The sequence below is a fragment of the Microtus ochrogaster genome, chromosome 21 (assembly GCF_000317375.1).
Source record: "Microtus ochrogaster isolate Prairie Vole_2 chromosome 21, MicOch1.0, whole genome shotgun sequence".
NCBI lineage: Eukaryota > Metazoa > Chordata > Mammalia > Rodentia > Cricetidae > Microtus > Microtus ochrogaster.
Genome location: NC_022022.1, coordinates 46,043,320 through 46,061,096, shown reverse-complemented (window position 1 = coordinate 46,061,096; position 17,777 = coordinate 46,043,320). Strand labels below are relative to the sequence as shown.

Sequence of the window (17,777 nt, the reverse complement as noted above, 5' to 3'; positions counted from 1 at the left end):
AGAGGAGAGAGAGAGAGAGAGAGAGAGAGAGAGAGAGAGGAGAGAGAGAGAGGAGAGAGAGAGAGCTATAAAACACCCCCATTGAAGCCTAAGTTTCCAGAGCTCACCTTGCTCAACCACTTTTAAAAGAGAACAATGAATATATAAAAATGTTAAGCAAGTTTTCAAAAATAAGAAAATGCTAAAAGCACAAAGGTTGAAGATTCAAAGGACCTCATGAGGAGGTTCAGGGTGACCAAGGACCTGTTCACAAAGAGCTTACTACAGAGGGCTACACTTTGTCAGAGGTTTTCGCATCCTTAAGTGTCTAGAGACAATACTCCAGGGCCATTATATGTTTGTACCCAGAACACTCTAAGCTTTCCACTGGAAAACACCTGATAATCCTCCAAGTCTTCATTCTTAGGTATCTGACAGGACATGGCCAGCCCAGGGAGAGCTAAGTGCCACTCCTCAGGGTATTGCTGCCTTGAGCAAACTTCTACCACAGTAGTGGCCATCCTGCCTCATATTTACTGTCCTTGACAGTGCGCAGGAACTGCACCCTTCATTTCTATACCTACTTTTCAGCAGACTTTGTACACGCACCTGTTAAGTATACCCACACATGAGGAAGCAAGCCGTGAGACTGCTGCCCCAAGTCACACCGCTGCTTAGGGCTGAGAAGCAGAGTGGCAGACACTTACGGTTGCTTCCTTTAGCCTCTTGGAGCATGCTGGCTCCATCTTATCCTTTATTTTGTATGTGTGTGTGGAGGGGTAGGAGGTACACGTGTGTCCCTGCACAGGTGTGGAAGTTCTCTCCTTCTACAAGATGGTTTCAGGGACCATGCTTGCGTCTCGAGGCTTGGTGCCTTCACCCCCGGGTCATCTCACTCGTCTCTATCCGTCCTCTCCCGAGACTGTGACCAAGCCACAACCAAGGCAAACACAGAAGAGTGGATTTGTGCTTGTTGTCCCGTGGGAGGGAGGCATGGCAGCCGGGGCACAAGCTAAGAGTCACATCCTGAGTGACAAGCATGAGCACAGAGAGCAACTGAATGGGGTGAGGCTTCAGTCTCGAAGCCTGCCTCCATGACATTCTTCCTCCAACTGGAGACCAAATGCTCAGCTACGTGAGACTGTGGAGGACACCCTCAAATCACCACAAGCACCTCCAAAGTTCTGTCTCAGTCTGCAGACTGCATCACTGTTTGACTAGACTTTTCAAGAGAATTTGAGAGGCAAGGTTTATTAATAAAATTCCTCTTTGCTTAATCTCAAAAGTCATGTTACTTGGCAAAATTATTTGTTAATATCAAGTTTCCTGTGGTCAGAGACACTACCATGTTCTCTCTACATTTATGGTAACTAATTCAGTAAGGAATATAAAAGTGTATTAAATGAAACAATTTCAAATGCTATGTACCATTTCATTTCTGTCATGAAGAATGGAAGTATTGTAATTTAGCCCCCATGTGATACCCCAAGACACAGATTTCAATGTCTCTATGTATGTGCATGGGTTTTCCTTGCATGTATTTCTTTACACCACATGCAAGCCTGGTGCTCCTGGAGGCAGCAGAGGTCACCAGATCTCTGGAGCTGAAGTCAAAGACAGCTGTGAGCTGCCTTCTGGGTGCCGAGAAACAAATCTCCCGCCTCCTAGAGAACAGGATTGCTCTGACTGCTGGGTCATTACTCTGGCTGCAGCCTCTTTCAAAAACCCAGTCCTGCAAGGCAGCCCTGGTTATCTAGAAGTTCTAAAACAAAAACAAAAACGTGTGTGTAGACAGAGGGCAAACTTGAATGTCCACTTGTTGCAGACAGTGTCTTTCACTGAACTGGAGCTCATCAAGCAGGCTAGCTAGCTGGCCAGGGGCTTCTTTCTCCCTCCATCACTAAGACTACAAGCACACACCACCAGAACATCAGTGCTAAGGGTTAAATTTAGTCTGCATACTTGCACAGAAGGCACTCCACTGGATGAATTACCTTTCTAGTCCGAAATATGACTCTTAAAGGAGGAAAATAAAACTCTCTCCTGAGGTACTCGGAGACGTCTCACGGTAACACACACGTCTTATTTTATTAAATGGACAAACATGACTGGGGGCTTACACTGGCTTCTCGTCTAATCTCCACTCTCAATCCAACCCCATGGTCAATATATGACCAAGAACAGAAGCAAAGATATGAACATGATCAATATTTCTACTAATAAAGTAAACTGGGCTGGAGAGAAGGCTCAGCAGTTAAGCACACTGCCTGCCCTTTCAAAGCTCACAACCCCCTGTCATTCCAGCTCCAGATAATCTGACACCCTCTCCGGACACCTCGGGCTCCCACCCACAGAATAAACTCACATTTACATAGTCACATAACTTTTAAAAATTAAATCTTTTAAAAAGAACTATAAAAGCTGTTTTTCTTTCATTTCCATTTTATATGTCCAGAGTTTGATGAGGTTCCTACTGCCCAGTGTGGGAGACACAGAGAGCCGCTGTGACTGAAAGAGAGTGCCCTGCACGCAAGGAGGCCTCAGCGTTTGGTGGGCACTTGCTTCCCCCTTCAGTGTGGTCTATAGTGTCAAATTCTTAAGACATTCGGATAGAAGTTAGTTACAAGGCGCTCACGGGTGAGGGCTGATGTCGTAGATGCTGTTAACACAGTAGCTTACCTTTCCGTGCCTGCTGACACAGCTCATGACACTGCACACTCTGCCTTTGGCTTGCAGAACCTTCACGCCCGTGTACTGCCCCAGCCCACTGAGCGGCATCACGCCTCTACTCTATGTGGCTCAGACGCGACAGTCAAATATCCTAAGAATCCTCCTGCAGTACGGGATCCTAGAGAGAGAGAGAAACCCTATCAACATTGTTTTAACAATACTACTCTACCCTTCGAGAGTGAGAATAATGGTTGACCATGAGTTGATTGACATTCAAGAAGATGCTAAGACATGTCTAACGCTATGCTCCAGAGTGCTTTCTACAGTCTCAGTGCGGGAGATAGAGGTAAGCAGAGCTTCACCCTTGGGGGTGTCAGCAGAGCTTCAGTCTTGGGGGTATGAGCAGAACTTCACCCTTGGGGATGTAAGCAGAACTTCACTGTTGGGGGTGTAAGCAGAGATTCACTTTGGGGGGAGGGAGTGCGACCCAACACGTGTTAGGACATAATTATGAAGGCAAAAGTGGAGTGTTCTTAATGTATGCATTATTTCCAATGATGAATTAATCACTGCTCATATGCTCAGTAATTTAAAATGAGGCAAAATCCAAATGAGCTAAAATTAGTCCTTCAAATGTTGATTTTCTTACCATGAACCAAAAGTTAAATTTATGGTTTACTTCAGTATTAAATAGATGTAAATTTTTACATTTCAATAACAAACTGTGTATTAAGATTTCCATCTAAGAACAAAATAAGATAAAATTTTAACAGCTCCTCTTCCCACCAAACTATTTCAGAATGGCAGCTCCATTTTTCCCCACAAATACAATCACATACCAAGAAATAGGTTTTTCCATTCACGATGCCCAAGTAATTTTAAGCATTATAGAAATATAAAGACATAAAATATTTATTCAACTGAAAATATCTCTCTGAAATATGGAGACCTTCTCCTTAATAAGGCTTTGGGACTAAACCAAGTTAGAGAAAAAAAATCACCCATATATCAACCATAAATTGGGAATGCTCATTTTGTTTCCAAAATGAACTGCAAATTGAAGTATCCAACTGTATCATGCCCACTAACAGCAAGAAGTTAATTTATATTTATAAAGGGAAGCTAGTCGCACAAATTTAACCAGCCAGGTTAACAAAGAATCAACCATTCCTCCCATCTTTAGAAGTGTAACTTCAGAAATAGGTTCAAAGGCATATACTTTGCTGGCGTTTGAATGCCTTGATAAGAAATACTAATGTGTGGGCCAGCTGTAAGGCAAACAGCTGGGTCAGATTATTATAACTGGCCACCCATTTTTAAAGAGAACATACCTAAGTTGTTTTTAATGTCTTCATGTTTTTTACATCCTTGCTTCGTAGTAACTGCCCTGCATGGTTATTACAGAACACATGAATTTAGACCAGTCTAAAATTTCGCAAGTAAAACTATTACAAAAAGTACCAGGAAAAAGTTGACCAAAGTCACCTGGGAGGCAAAGAATTTATATGCAGGCTCCAAACAAGTAGAGTTCATCAACTCCAGTGGAGTAGTGCTGTGCGGGAGGCCGTGGGACCATGTCCGCACTGTCTGAACTCTGGTTTCCTGCTTCCGTCACTTCTCAGATGGCACACATATTAAGTATGTTTGGACGTCTCTCTGCCACACCCTTGTAGGCACAAACAATGTCTACTTTGCATGCCTAGTAATTATCCTAGGCACCTACTACAGTTGAATATACATTTGCTACTCTTTAAATAGTTGATAACTAAATAAATAATGAATATATGCACATATATAATATAGCTAGGTAAGTGTCAAGAGGCTGGGACAAAAAAGGTGTTTGCTATTGTTTCTTAACTATTGCATGCACTGTAGGGGTACGGCTGGAAGTCAGGGGGCAGTTTTGAAGAGCTGGTTCTCTTCCAGCGTTATGTGAGTGCTTGGGGAAATGCCTTCCCTTGGCATTTAAGCCCCAGAGCAGACTCTTTGAGAAGATGGCTTCCTAAGACTTTAAGAAGACCTCCTTTCATGCAGGCAGGTCTCCACTGAGGTCTTGGTGATCTACATAGGTTGGGTCCAGCTGCGAGCACATATGGTTTACATCACCTGTTTCTAGAATCAGACTTTTTGAACAAGCCCCTCGGGTGAACAGGACACTGGTATCTTTAGCTTTTGGATGGCTTCTGCACATGGCTGTGCTGATGTCAGCGCCTCAGAAGAGGTGATAATGTAGAAGAATGCTCCATCTGAAATGAGGAACTTCCTGTGCATAGTTTAAATTTTGCTTAGTGCCTTCCCAATACTGTTTTTTATCACTGGGAGAACAAAATTGGAACAAAATTGTAATAAAATGCCTATAAGGTAAAAAGGCTTTGATAAAGATTACAGGAGTTGGACTGATATTTTGTTTATGTTTTGACAAATAAAGCTTGTCTGAAGATCAGAGTTCAGAGGTAAACCATTAGAGGTCGGGCAGTGGTGGCTCACACCTTTAATGCCTGGAGTTGGAAGACAGAGGCAGAGGGATCTCTATGAGCTCAAGACCACCTTGGGCTACACAAGATTGAATCTGTCTAAAAGAAACAGAGCTCACACAAAGGTGATCCCAGCACTTGGGATCCCACGCCTTTAATCTCAGCACTAGGGAGGTGGAGACAGGAGTGATATGGCTGGGCAGAGAGAGGAATATAAGGAGGGAGGAGCTCCTTGCAGTCTAAGGTTTGGTGGAGACTGTTGCAGTCTGAGAATCGCCCCTGCACTCAGAGGATGAAGTCTGAGGACAGGCTGGTCCATTCGGTCTGAGTACTGGCAAAGATAAAAGGTCTCTCTACTGGCTGGCCATACTGTTTCTCTGATCTCTCAGCTTTCATCCCCTAATATCTGACTCCGAGTTTTATTATTAAGACCAACTAGAATTCATGCAACAAAGGTTTATAAAAATTCAGGATCTTTTCTGAACCTAAATAAAATTTTAAAAGTACTAAATACTTGGGATCAATCCAAGAGTAAATGAAAGCTTTTCTTGTCTCCAGACACAGCTGAGCTTGGGAAGACGTCCAATTATCCAAAACTGGTTGGACTACATCCCTCCAACAAGATACAAAGATCCATGTGAACTCGTCCACCTTTGCAGAATAACCATCAGGACCCAACTGCTGGCCAACAACATGCTCCCAAATGGAATATTTTCACTTCTAATTCCTTCTCGTCTACAAAAGTTCCTGAATTTAGAAAGCTAACATGCATCTTTATGCTGTTCTTTAGGATGGTAGCACTGTACCATTTAGAAGTTAATAAACTATTAACTTCACGCACGTTTGCTGTACTGGGTAATCTTCTAGATGTGTTTTCAGAGCTGGAGGGACTCCCCCATGGTTAAGAGCACTGCTCTCTCTTACAAAAGGTCTGAGATCAGTTCCCAGCACCCACATGGTGGCCAGTAACCATCTACAACTCCAGTTCCAGGGAGTCTGATGCCTACATCTGAACTCTGTGGGCACCAGACATGCATATGGTATACATATTTTCATTCAGACAAAACACGTATACAACATATGATAAACCTTTAGGAAAAGTTTTAAAGAAGATATATTTTTAAATGTCCTAAGCTCAGCACTGTAGTTACCATATAACTCTACCCATCACTTTCCATACAGTGAAATAAATTATATGCATAAGATTGAAAAGTCTATTTTGGTATAATAACATAAAATTAAAATTTCATCTATAAAAACTTAAAGGTCATGAAAAAATTCAATGTATTCAAAGTGCATTTTTAGCTTTAAAAAATACCTAGAACACTAGATTTTTCTGTGGTGTCCAGCTTGTTACACAAAAGCAGACTTAGAAACAATTCCTCAGGCGTCTCTGCTATTTTCTATGTCCAGAGCAGAGGTGCTCTCCTTCTCTAGATTAGCTATTCAGGACGTCTGTACCAAGGGAAGCCTTAGAAGTCACGATAGGGTCTCATCTGAACAGTGTGGGCCTGCTCACTATGATGAATGCAAAGGCTACTTCTTCCTCCAGGGCCAAGGTTTAAGTTCATTATAAAAGGCAGAAAGTCCCCAAGGTCTCTGGTCCTCCCAGGACACTGATGTGCTGGTGGTGACAGGCTGGAAACTAAACACGTCTTCACAGAACTCAACAAAACGTTTCCTGGTTGATAGATCAGTCACTGAATCTGGTTAAACCACAACAAAAGCTTGGTGTCTCTTAAGCCAGTGTTCACTGGCCATTACTCCTCTCCTGCATGCATCGCCTTCTCGTCCTTCAACCTGGAGCCACCGTCGACTCTCCTGTCTCCCTAGAGTCCACAGCTACCTCCGATCAGTTCATCCTATCTCACAGCCTCTGTAAAATGACAATGCAGTCATCTTACAGCCTGCATCACCACTACCACACACCCCAAACCTCCAACCATAAAACACCTTCAACCTGCACGGTGCTCTTCAGGCAACAGTGACGCCAGGCAGTTACTCTTCCTTCGGTCACTCACATGTTCTCCACACACCAGGGACACCAGCCTGCCTCCCATCTCACGCTGCTTTGCTTTTCCATGTTCATCCTTCTACTTAAAATGCCCTTTCTAAACCTAACACTCCCTGTGACCAACAAAAGTTATGTACTGCGCTATTACCTTCAATGTTACAGTACAATTATACTGTACCCTGAAGTTTTTAGTGTAGGATATTCTACCTTTTATTCTCCTAGCTTGTTACCTGCCTCACAGCAAATATTTACTGAGATTTGTGTTGTACCTTTCTATAAATTTTCCTTTTTGCTTAAAGGAGTGAATTTAGAAATGTGCTTTTAGAGAAAGTAGACTTAAAGGAAATGCAAAACTAAGGAGAGATAGAAATAAAATATCACTGCTGGCTAAAGAATGCAACTACCCCCAAAACTTGAAAGAGACTTTACCCTATACCTAATACAGATGATATCATTTCTAAATGTCAAATAGAAGACTACCAGAACCAAGAACTAGTAAGGGAAGTGGCACTTCATACAAGGTTGATGCAGCTCTGATAGTAGACCAGTAATTGTATATGAAATCATGATACACTTCATATATGACAGAATGTTCCATATAATCTAGACATGAAAATAACCTATATGTTATAAAACCCTCTAAAGAAGGCTTATAGCTATGCTCAAGATTATTGAAAATGGGGGCTGGAGATGTGGCTCAGCAGTTAATAACACTGGCTGTTCTTTAAGCACTCAGGTTTGATTCCCAACACCATCTGCCACTCCAGTTCCAAAATTCTGATGTCTTTTTCCAGGGGTACTGCACACATGTGGAACACAGACACATATTCAGGGAAAACAGCCATACACATTAAATTAAAAAATGAGAAATTTAAAAGATGACTTAAACCCAAGACTGCTCAGTAAATAAATGGCTAAACAAGTTACAATATGCTCCAATGGGCACTTGTCATCAGTAAAAGGCACAAGGATTCATTTCCTAATGAAAACAGCCATTCTCAAAAGGCTATGTGCTATCCCATCTGTTGGATATTTTGGAGGAAGCCACATGGGGAAGTAGGTCTGTGTCTGGACAGCTGCAGTTGAGACCACAGCAAGGCAGTGTCTGGGGACAAGGGGACTCTCTGCTCACCTGACTGTGGTGGCCAGACTCGTCTGTAAGTATGCTGGAATGTGTAATGCTGGGTACCACAGTTACTGTAAATAACACACGCTCCCTTTCTTTTCCATCTAGACCTGGATACTGCCTTATGATGTAGTGTTTATCTGTGGGACAAATTGCTAGGGTAGAAAAATGGGATGAAACACCATGACCAAAAACAACTTAAGGAAGGGTTTATTTTGGCGTACAGTTCCAGAGAGGCTACATGTCCACAATGGTAGGGAAGGCACTGACAGATCACATTCAACCCACACAAGCAGCAAAATGAGGCAGAGCAGGCTCTAACATGTAAGGCCCAGCCTGTGTCACACTTCTCTAACAGCTCCACATCCCCAGCAGTGCCACCAACCAGGGACCAAGTGTGCAGTGCAGGAGCCTATGGGGACATTTCCCATTCCAAATATCACAAGTGGCTTGCCAAAACATTGTGGGCAGTTACAGTGACAGGCTGGACTGTGGGGTACTTATCTATACCATAGAAGGAAGCCACAGAAAATAGCAAAGACAGAAACCTTAAAACCAAGAAGAAACTGTTTCCTGGTATTAGCTGTACCTGTGATGTTGTAATGGTCTTCACTTCACTTGCTTTGTGGTATGTTTCTGCCACATGCAAAATAGCTTATGAAAAAGTAATTTTAAGAAATAACAAAATTATTTTTATTTAAATATCTACATAAAAATAGAATGGATTGATTAGTTGGCTGGAAGTTTTGCAGCAAAAGCTTTAAATGACGAAAAATTCTTAGCTGTTTAGTGGGATTTAACCGAGGTTAAACAGCCTGGAGAATGTCTGCTATTTCATCTACCGCTGGACCACGTCCCCCTCACCGCCCATTCCCGTGCTGCCTCTCCTGTCTTCTCTCTGCTAACACCCATCCCTCTCCAGTGCTCCCTTACAAAGCCACCGCAAACCCAGATCATCTGGTTTTAGGAAAGTGTACATAAAATACATTGCAAATATTAATTAAAATGCAACTAATGGTAAAGTTCAAACATATTGGTACTCTCTTTCAAAGACAGAGAAATAGGAAATATGCAAGTAATTAAACAAGATATTGTATATAACACATACACAATAGTGGTAATTTACTTCAAAACATCTGCATATCATTTGAATTATGACTTCTTTAATATATCTGGCTATTAAAGTTTCAATACTGAACTAAGCTTAATGAAGTCAAAATATATAACCAATAAATACTGTAAAATATCCACATAGTAAAAACTATAGGAATGCTGGGAAGATGGCTCAGCTGTTCAGAGTGCTTCTTGCTATTCCAGAGGTACTGAGTTAGAATCCTAGCACCACACGAGAGTTCACAGGCACCTGCTAGCTCCAGCTCAAGGGGATCCAATGCCCTCTTCCAGCCTCTGCAGAAGCCACATACATGCGCACACACTCATACAGACACAAGCACACACACACATAAACAAAGAAACCACAGCATAAGCAGTCTGTGAATAATTCTGCTGGCCAAACCCTTATGAAGATTGCAACACCAACGTGTCAATGAGCACTCAAGTTTCAGGTACTTGGTTGTTGAAGAAAAAGAAGTCTACAGGGCAGATCTGTGAACTATGACTTCAGGAGCAATCACCCACTGAAATGGGACTGTAAAATGGGTGGTGGTGAAGAGAAGAGCCCTTTCCAGTGAAGGAATAAATGACTGGCTGGTTTGCTCTTTTACAAAATAACAATGACCTTTGAAAACTGACGTGGTGTGGAAGCCACATGCCTGTGCAGACACTGTTATACAGAAGGATCCTGGTTGAGTGTGTATATCTTTCTTGTTTCCTCGGTATGTGTTCCTACATCGCTCGCACTGTGCTAGATATTAAAAACAATGTCTGCACACATGCATATAAAGCACGGGGTGGATGTGGAGTTAGCAGACAGCCCGAGGGAGCAGACTCTTTCACTTCACCATATGGGTTCCAGCAACTGAACTCAGGTTGTCTGGGTTGGCAGAAGTGCCTTTACCAATGAATCATCCTGCTGGCCTGAAATAAATAAAATTTAAGAAAAAAATGTTCCCTGGGAATACACAAAGGAGGCAGAGCAGTGTTGTCTCTCTGTTGCCTTTTATGTAAAAAGAGTGGTCAAAATTAAAAGCAGAAAGAGCAGCAAGTCACTGAAGACATTTTTGTCTCTACTCTGAACTGTAACTTCTAAGTGTACACTTAATGTGGAAGGTCACAAATGAAAACTAGTGAATGAGTTTTCTGACAAAAACTTTCCTTTTACCCAGTGTTGGTGGCACATGCCTTTAATCCCAGCACTTGGGAGGCAGAAGCATGGCCAGTTTGGTCTACAGAGTGAGTCCTAGGGGTAAACAGAGAAACCCTGTCTTGAAAAACAAACAAAAAAGTAAATAAAGTAAAAAAACCAAAAACCTTTTCTTCAAGACCTGTCACTTTTAAAGGTATTCTAATGAATATTATCCATCTAGGGTGCATAGGTAAAAATTCTGAAGTTAATATACTGTAATTTTCAATTAAAATAGCAAACTGAGCAACTGCGGCATAGGCACTGTGTAAGCGCTGAGCTGCTACTCCTCAGTCCTCTCAGGAAGGTCCGCAGCCCTGGTCTGGTCCTCTTCGTACTTCTTCTTGAGATTACTCAGGTATGTCCGCAGTCTATCTGGTTCCAGTTGAGAGTTTCGAGCGGTCTGGACAAGCCTCGTGGCAAGATGGTACACAACTCTCCACCTGTCCATCTCTGGGGAGCTCCTTTGATTTTGCTGTTATTGAAACATACGAAATTAAAACAAATGTGTATTTAATTCATATTTTGGTATATCTTTTATTTTTTTTAAATTTATTTATTTATTAAAGATTTCTGCCTCCTCCCCACCACTGCCTCCCATTTCCCTCCCCCTCCCCCGATCAAGTCCCCCTCCCTCATCAGATGGTATATCTTATCTCCTTTCATAGAAATAGGAACTCAAGGTCTCTCTCTCTCTCTCTCTCTCTCTCTCACACACACACACACACACACACACACACACACACACATACATACACACACACTCCAGTGCTATCCTGGAGAACTGAATTCCACATGAACACTAACTACTTTCTGAAAGACTTATACCCTTGAAAATAATAAAGAAAATGTTGATAAATCAGTCATATTCATAAAATATCACAAAGTATAGAAAATCCTGCAGAGAGATGATCTGCAAACACTTTGTTTTAAAGGTGTGGAGCAACAGCACCGCTTATGGCTACACAGCAGCCATAATTTCAAATGTCAACAGGAAAAAGAGGAGTCATCAGAAAACCACTTGCCCACAGGATACAAAAACTGTTAGAGACTAACATAAAATATTGCCAGAGGAGTACAATATATTTTTTAAATGAATATAAATTGAAATATAAAATTATGACTAATTTTTAACAAATTATACTTAAGGGTATCCAAAAATAATTAAAACATATCATCTTACTATAGGACTAGAAGATGGACTTGGGAACGGAGCTAGAATTAAACTTATAATTTATATACTGACTAAGCTAGATAAAGATATCAACATTTTCACCAGGAGGTGGTAGCACACGCCTTCAATCCCAGCAGTTGGGAGGCAGAGGCAGGCGGATCTCTGTGAGTTTGAAGCCAGCTTGGTCTATAAGAGCTAGTTCCAGGACAGGCGATCATAGTAGCCACGGGAAGTTCTGCAAGGGAGACACACAGCACTCAGAAAAGGCAATCTCATTTCCAGCTCAGATCAGGCAAAGCTTACATGAGACGGAGAATGTGGAGCCAATCTTCACTGGTAAAAGTGCCAAGAATGGAGGCTTCTGGGTAGAGAAACAACTAAAGCAGACATAGGAGAGACTGGGAACACAATCAGGGCAATTACAAGAGACACAAATGTAAATTATGTGGAACTGGTTGGTGTGGGATAACGGTGGCATAAACAAACAGAGAGGAGAACTAAAGCAAAACCGGGCAGAGGGGAAATTCCTGAGCCACCCAGGGTCCCAAGTGACCTTAAAGCAGCATTTTGTGAGATAATTACGAAGACCTCCTGTCTGCTCAATTCCAAGTGTCCCCACCATAGCCTTGTGTGACTCCTTCCTCACAAGGCCGTCTCATGAAGACATTTGCTAATCCTTGTGCTGAATCTTCCTATACGCTTTCTACCCGTGCATAATTATTATGCCTAACCAGAAGCTGTCAGTCACTGCTTACCACGTGGAAGTTGAGTCTCTAAAGTCCTAAGTTATTAAAACATTTAAAATGCCATATTCTATAATCTTTGAAAATATGAAGAATACCTATCTAAAATATATCTATGTACATGTAGAAAATCTTAACTAACATGACTACAAGCTTGACTATTTGAAATGCTGTTTCTCTAGAAAGATGGTGTATGGGCAATATGGAGGCACAACTAAGGGAGGTGCAAGGTGAGTGTAAGAACACTACAGGCTATACGGGAATTCCAACAACTCATGACAACTCATGAAGATGACGGCAAGGTGGTTTTTTTTTTTCCTTTCAAGACAGGGTTTCTCTGTGTAGCTTTGGAGCCTGTCCTGGAACTAGCTCTTGTAAACCAGGCTGGCCTCGAACTCACAGAGATCCACCTGCCTCAGCCTCCCGAATGCTGCCACCACTGCCTGGCGATTTTTAATGTACATCAGTAAATTACCTTCAGCAACTGAGCATCAAATGCTCAGAATAAATGGAAATGTCTTGACAAAGCTACCTAAGGAAGCCAGGTCAGTGAGCAGGAAGACATCCATTACACTGTAAGGCTAGAACATACGATCTACAGCCAGGGCACAGCACGAGCCGGCCTTGAACACTTCTGAATAGCACTAGGAAAGCTAAAGCCCGAGAGACTAGCGGCCAGCTGGTTGATGACTGGAGTCTGGCAACAATGTGGAAAGTGAAGAGTTAGGCAGGGAGAGTTTCTTCAGAATGAGAGCAATGTCCACACAGCTGGGGGAGGGATTCAGATGATGACTAGGCAAGTGAAGCCATAGGCAGTCCAGGAAATAACATTTAAAAAAGAAAGACAAACTTGGTGCTTTATATGCCTGCAAATCCCAGCACTTGGGGGGCTGAGGCAGAAGGACCTAGAGCTGTAGGCTACCCTCAGCTACCTTGCTGTCCCCAAACCAAACCAACAAAAATCTAAAGAAAAAAAATAATTAAAAAAGAATGAAATACAGACAGCTATTCTTGCAGAATATATCCAACACTGAATTTTTTGAAGCACTATGAAACAAAGAAAGGTTTCAAATTTTAAATCAACATATGTGATGTTGATCTACTGTTTCTTAGGAATCCACTTAACTTCTACTAACTGTAAACTGAAAGCAAAATAACCCTTCTATAACCTATCATTTAAAAATAGGAATATTTACTTCATAAAGAAAAATGAGGTTTTATTCCGTGACAGCGGGCAGAAGAGCTTTGAAAGTAAAACCTTACATGTTGCAGGCTGCTTTTTAGATGCACATTTCAAACAGATTGACTTTCTCAAAATACAGCGAGCAGCAATTACTTACAGGAACAGAATTTGTCTGTTACTAGTTGATCTGCTAGGAAAAGTTATAACAATCTAATCTTTTAAAGCGAGGGAAACAATCAACTCCATCCTTTGGTGACTGCATTCTCTGCCTGTGACCCATCTTTCCTCTTCACCTAATGCTCCCCTTCCCTGTGCATGCTAAACTATGCTTAGCACACATTTGCCTACATGCACACACACGCATGGGATAGGCTGGAGTCAGTGTGTGAACACGGAGAGTGAGTATAGCACTCATGATGTCAGATCAGTACGGAAAGTCACGGGGTATGCACAGACCTTGGGTCTGGGAAGGGCTTGCTAGAGCGGCTACATCTATTGCATGCAAGTTCTTTACAATAAAGTGTGCCTTATAGTAAGGAAATGTAAAGACTTTAGCCGTCTTGTCTGTCTATCTATCTATCTATCTATCTATCTATCTATCTATCTATCTATCTATCTATCTATCTATCTATCTACTTATTCTATGTACATAATGTACATATTTATTTATTTATTTATTTATTACCAAAATTTGCTTTGTAATTTGTGTTGTGATCTCTCTGGCATCCAAGACAATCGATGGTGGCAGTGAGGAGGCCTCTGCAGCTTTTAACCCTAAAATTACAGAAAACAGACTTTAGATCACTTCTGTCTATTCTCAGCTGTGTGCTCTGCGATCTAGCAGACCAAAATTCCCCCGTGACTGCCTTGCACAAATCCCAAATGCCAGCTACCCACCCTAGTCCGTGCAGAGGCCGTTCCAGAGGCTTCCTATGTGTGTCAACACTTTACTATCTCTACGGTTTTACAAGTAACAGAAGCTGCTCATATGTTCACGGAGACATTACTGACTGCTAGGCTTACTGAAAGAGTTGCTAACATGTGACAATTTACTGGACCGTGATGACTCCATACACATGGTAAATCATCCCTTTCTCCTTCAATTTCATAGGTAATGGAACTGACAATAACACATTTGATGCAAGGAAGCTGGCCAGTTCAGTTCCCACTTTAAATAGTAAACCAGCCTGTTCTCTTTCTCACGAAGTCACATCCATAGGTGAAAATGAATTTTGGAGAGTTCAATGTATGGGTAAGGGGAGATTTCCAGAACCTGGAAATGTGCGTGCTACACAATGATTTACACAGAAAGTAGCTGACAGGGGGTTGAGAATACCATGGTTTGGTATATTCCACTTTAAGATTTTTAAATTTAATTATAAAATACCCGGAAACTGAAAACAAAATGACTGTGCCAATGAGTGTGTAGGAAATACAATATTTTCAATTATATAATTTATAAATATAAACTGTTATCCTGGGGCTGGAGAGATGGCTCAGTAGTTAGAGCACTGTCTGCTCTGCCAGAGGCCTGAGGCTCAGTTCCCAGCCCCCATATGGTGGTTTACAACGGTCTTTAGTTCTAGTCCCAGAGGACTTGACACTCTCTTCTGGCCACCATGTAAACTAGCCACTCAGAAAGTACATACACATACATGCAGGTAGAACACATAAAATAAAATCTTTTTTAAAACTGTTATACTTCCTAACAAGCTGATATGTCTAGGGCTTTCATACATACCAGAATTCTATGGTTACTGGTTCAGTTCAGTTGATATAAACATAAACCAAGGAGAATAAACTATATAATCGAAGTTTGACAAAGAAATTAGAGCCTTAGAAAGCACATAAACTCTGGGAAGGATGAGTGACAGCCAAATAGATGAAAGGGGCTTCCCTAAGGGACAGCACTGTTTTCACATCTGCATGGAAGTTCTATATGCAATACCATAGTTCTTTTCTTCTGTGAGTCCCCTGGAAAGTTTGTACGTATACAAAATTGTATCTTTATTTCTTGAGGTGTTCTTTACATGCTGAACTTCAAAATGCATGTTTTCTACATTCAGATACAGGGTGTCTATGTGACACAGCTCCAGGAAGTGGGTTGTGAAGAGTGTGAATGCCTAGAACATAAAGCAGACTGAGTATCAGCATGTTAAAATTATCTAGAAAATCCTATTTTAACTACTTAAACATAACACATTAGCTTAACTTTCCAACTAGCTTCGCAACAACACAGGAATGAAACCACACTCTTGGAGACTGGGTCTTGAAGTTTACATCAATGAAGACTAACTCTCTTTGTGCATGCACAGCATGTCACGGGACAGAGATGCAGGTGGCCAGAGATAAAGCTACTGAGGGAGGTGGCCACTTCCTGGGAGGAAGCACAGCTCTCCTGCCCACTTACTCACAGAACTACCCTTCACATTTCACAAATGTCGCACTGAGCCCACTCCTATAAGGGGTATCGCAACATGGTATTAATCAGTTATGTTAGGTATCTAAACTTTCAAAGATTTAATTTTGTGTTTGTTTTTCTTGTTTTCTTTCTTGGTGCTAGGGATTAAATTTCCTAAATTTTTCAGTTTTACTAAGAAAGGAGAGATGAATGATTGGTTAGAATTTAAATATTAACTTGCCTGAAATCCGGGCACTAGAGAGGCTAAAGCAGGAGGACTGCTGAGTTTGGGGACCAATTTGGGCTACACAGAGAATAACAGGCCATCTAGTAGGTAGGACTGTATAGCAAGATTCTGTCTCAAAAGAAGGCCAATTAAATATTTGCCTGGCAAAATTTCTCAACCAAAGATAATAGCAAAGAAAGGAAAGATTTGATGTATGATTAAGCATGGAAAGTCTCCTAAATCCATGACCTGTGGTTTGGGTTCTGCTGGGGTGTGTCCTGCACAGGGGAACTGCTGGCCCCTGAGCCTCCATGTGGCACCATAGGGATATAGGGGACTTTTAAGAGGAGGGGCTTAGTGAGAGGTCCTGAGCACAGCTCTTGGGAGGAGTCAATCTGGGGGAGCAAGTCTCAAGGGAGGGACACTGATTAAAAAAAAAAAAAGCAAGACTGGTGACTAATTGGCCTCTACACGGCTTAGAAGTCGATGGCTATTTGAAAATAATGTCCTTAAAAATTATGCATCAAGGGTTGCAGGTGCTGCTCTGTGGCAGAGGACCTGGGGACCATGGTCCAGGCACAGGATTAGATCCTTATCAGCACACACTCACACCCAACAACAAACAACACCACCGACAACAAAACTTTATAAACTCTTTTAGTTTATTCAACACAAAAATTAATTTTTTGGGGCCTATAGATTGCAAGCATTGCGCTAGGCACCAAGCATTGGCTCTAGATTAGAAAACAAACCGCAATCATCTTAAAAGTAACAAGCAACACAAGCGTCTAAGTTTCTACCAAAAAAGTATATTTTAAAGTGTTGTGGAAGATAAGTATCATTTTTAAAGAAAATCTCAATCCTTAAGATTTTACCAATAAAGACTCAGAAGCCAGATGCTGGGGTAAAAGCCTGCTGGCTCAGAGAGGCAGAGAAAAGCACCCCTGACTTTCCTCCCCTGCCACTGTCTTAGAAGCCTCCCCTCTCTGCTACCATCTCAAGTCTCCAAGTGAAAGTCCCTCCTTTCTACTTCCTGTGCCTCTCTATCCGTCCTCCTGACTCCCTCTCATTCTCTATGGTGTTTCTTAGTAATCTAAAGTTCACTCCCTGTCAACTGGTTGCTGGCTCTGCCTCTTGACTTTACTTGATCCTGTTTACAATATTCAAGCTGAAAGCTCTTAGATTAAAAGTGTGTGTTAGGGTTGAGACACACCACAACTAGAAACAGGTTTTTCCAGTAAATAACAAAATCTCCGGGTTCACAGTGCGATCAAATATCCTGCAACAGAGAACTACTCTTGGTGTCTCAGAATATCACAGAAATGGTACTGTATGCGTTAGGGGCCTTGAAAGAGTCATACCCACAGGGCCCACGTATGTGTGCTCATGTGTGCTCACTGTGCTCATGTGTGCTCATGTGTGCTCACTGTGCTAATGTGTACTCATTGTGTTCATATGTGCTCATTGTGCTCATGTGCTCATTGT

General features: G+C 41.8%; 2 protein-coding genes across 2 annotated transcripts in view; one reads left to right on the top strand and one right to left on the bottom strand.

Annotated features, from left to right (window-relative positions):
- Positions 1–5,902, top strand: part of Asb17 (ankyrin repeat and SOCS box containing 17) — a 12,386-nt gene extending 6,484 nt beyond the window's left edge. The window contains exons 2-3 of the mRNA XM_005357470.3: positions 2,716–2,995; positions 5,682–5,902. Of these exons, the coding sequence (XP_005357527.1) occupies positions 2,716–2,995; positions 5,682–5,888 (487 nt within the window). The 3' untranslated portion in view covers positions 5,889–5,902. The remainder of the gene's footprint in view (positions 1–2,715; positions 2,996–5,681) is intronic.
- A 4,946-nt stretch (positions 5,903–10,848) lies between these two features.
- Msh4 (mutS homolog 4) overlaps positions 10,849–17,777 on the bottom strand; it is a 42,025-nt gene continuing 35,096 nt past the window's right edge. The window contains exons 16-18 of the mRNA XM_026784015.1: positions 15,614–15,788; positions 14,351–14,439; positions 10,849–11,040 (exon numbers count right to left, since the gene is read on the bottom strand). Coding sequence (XP_026639816.1) covers positions 10,849–11,040; positions 14,351–14,439; positions 15,614–15,788 — 456 coding nt within the window. The remainder of the gene's footprint in view (positions 11,041–14,350; positions 14,440–15,613; positions 15,789–17,777) is intronic.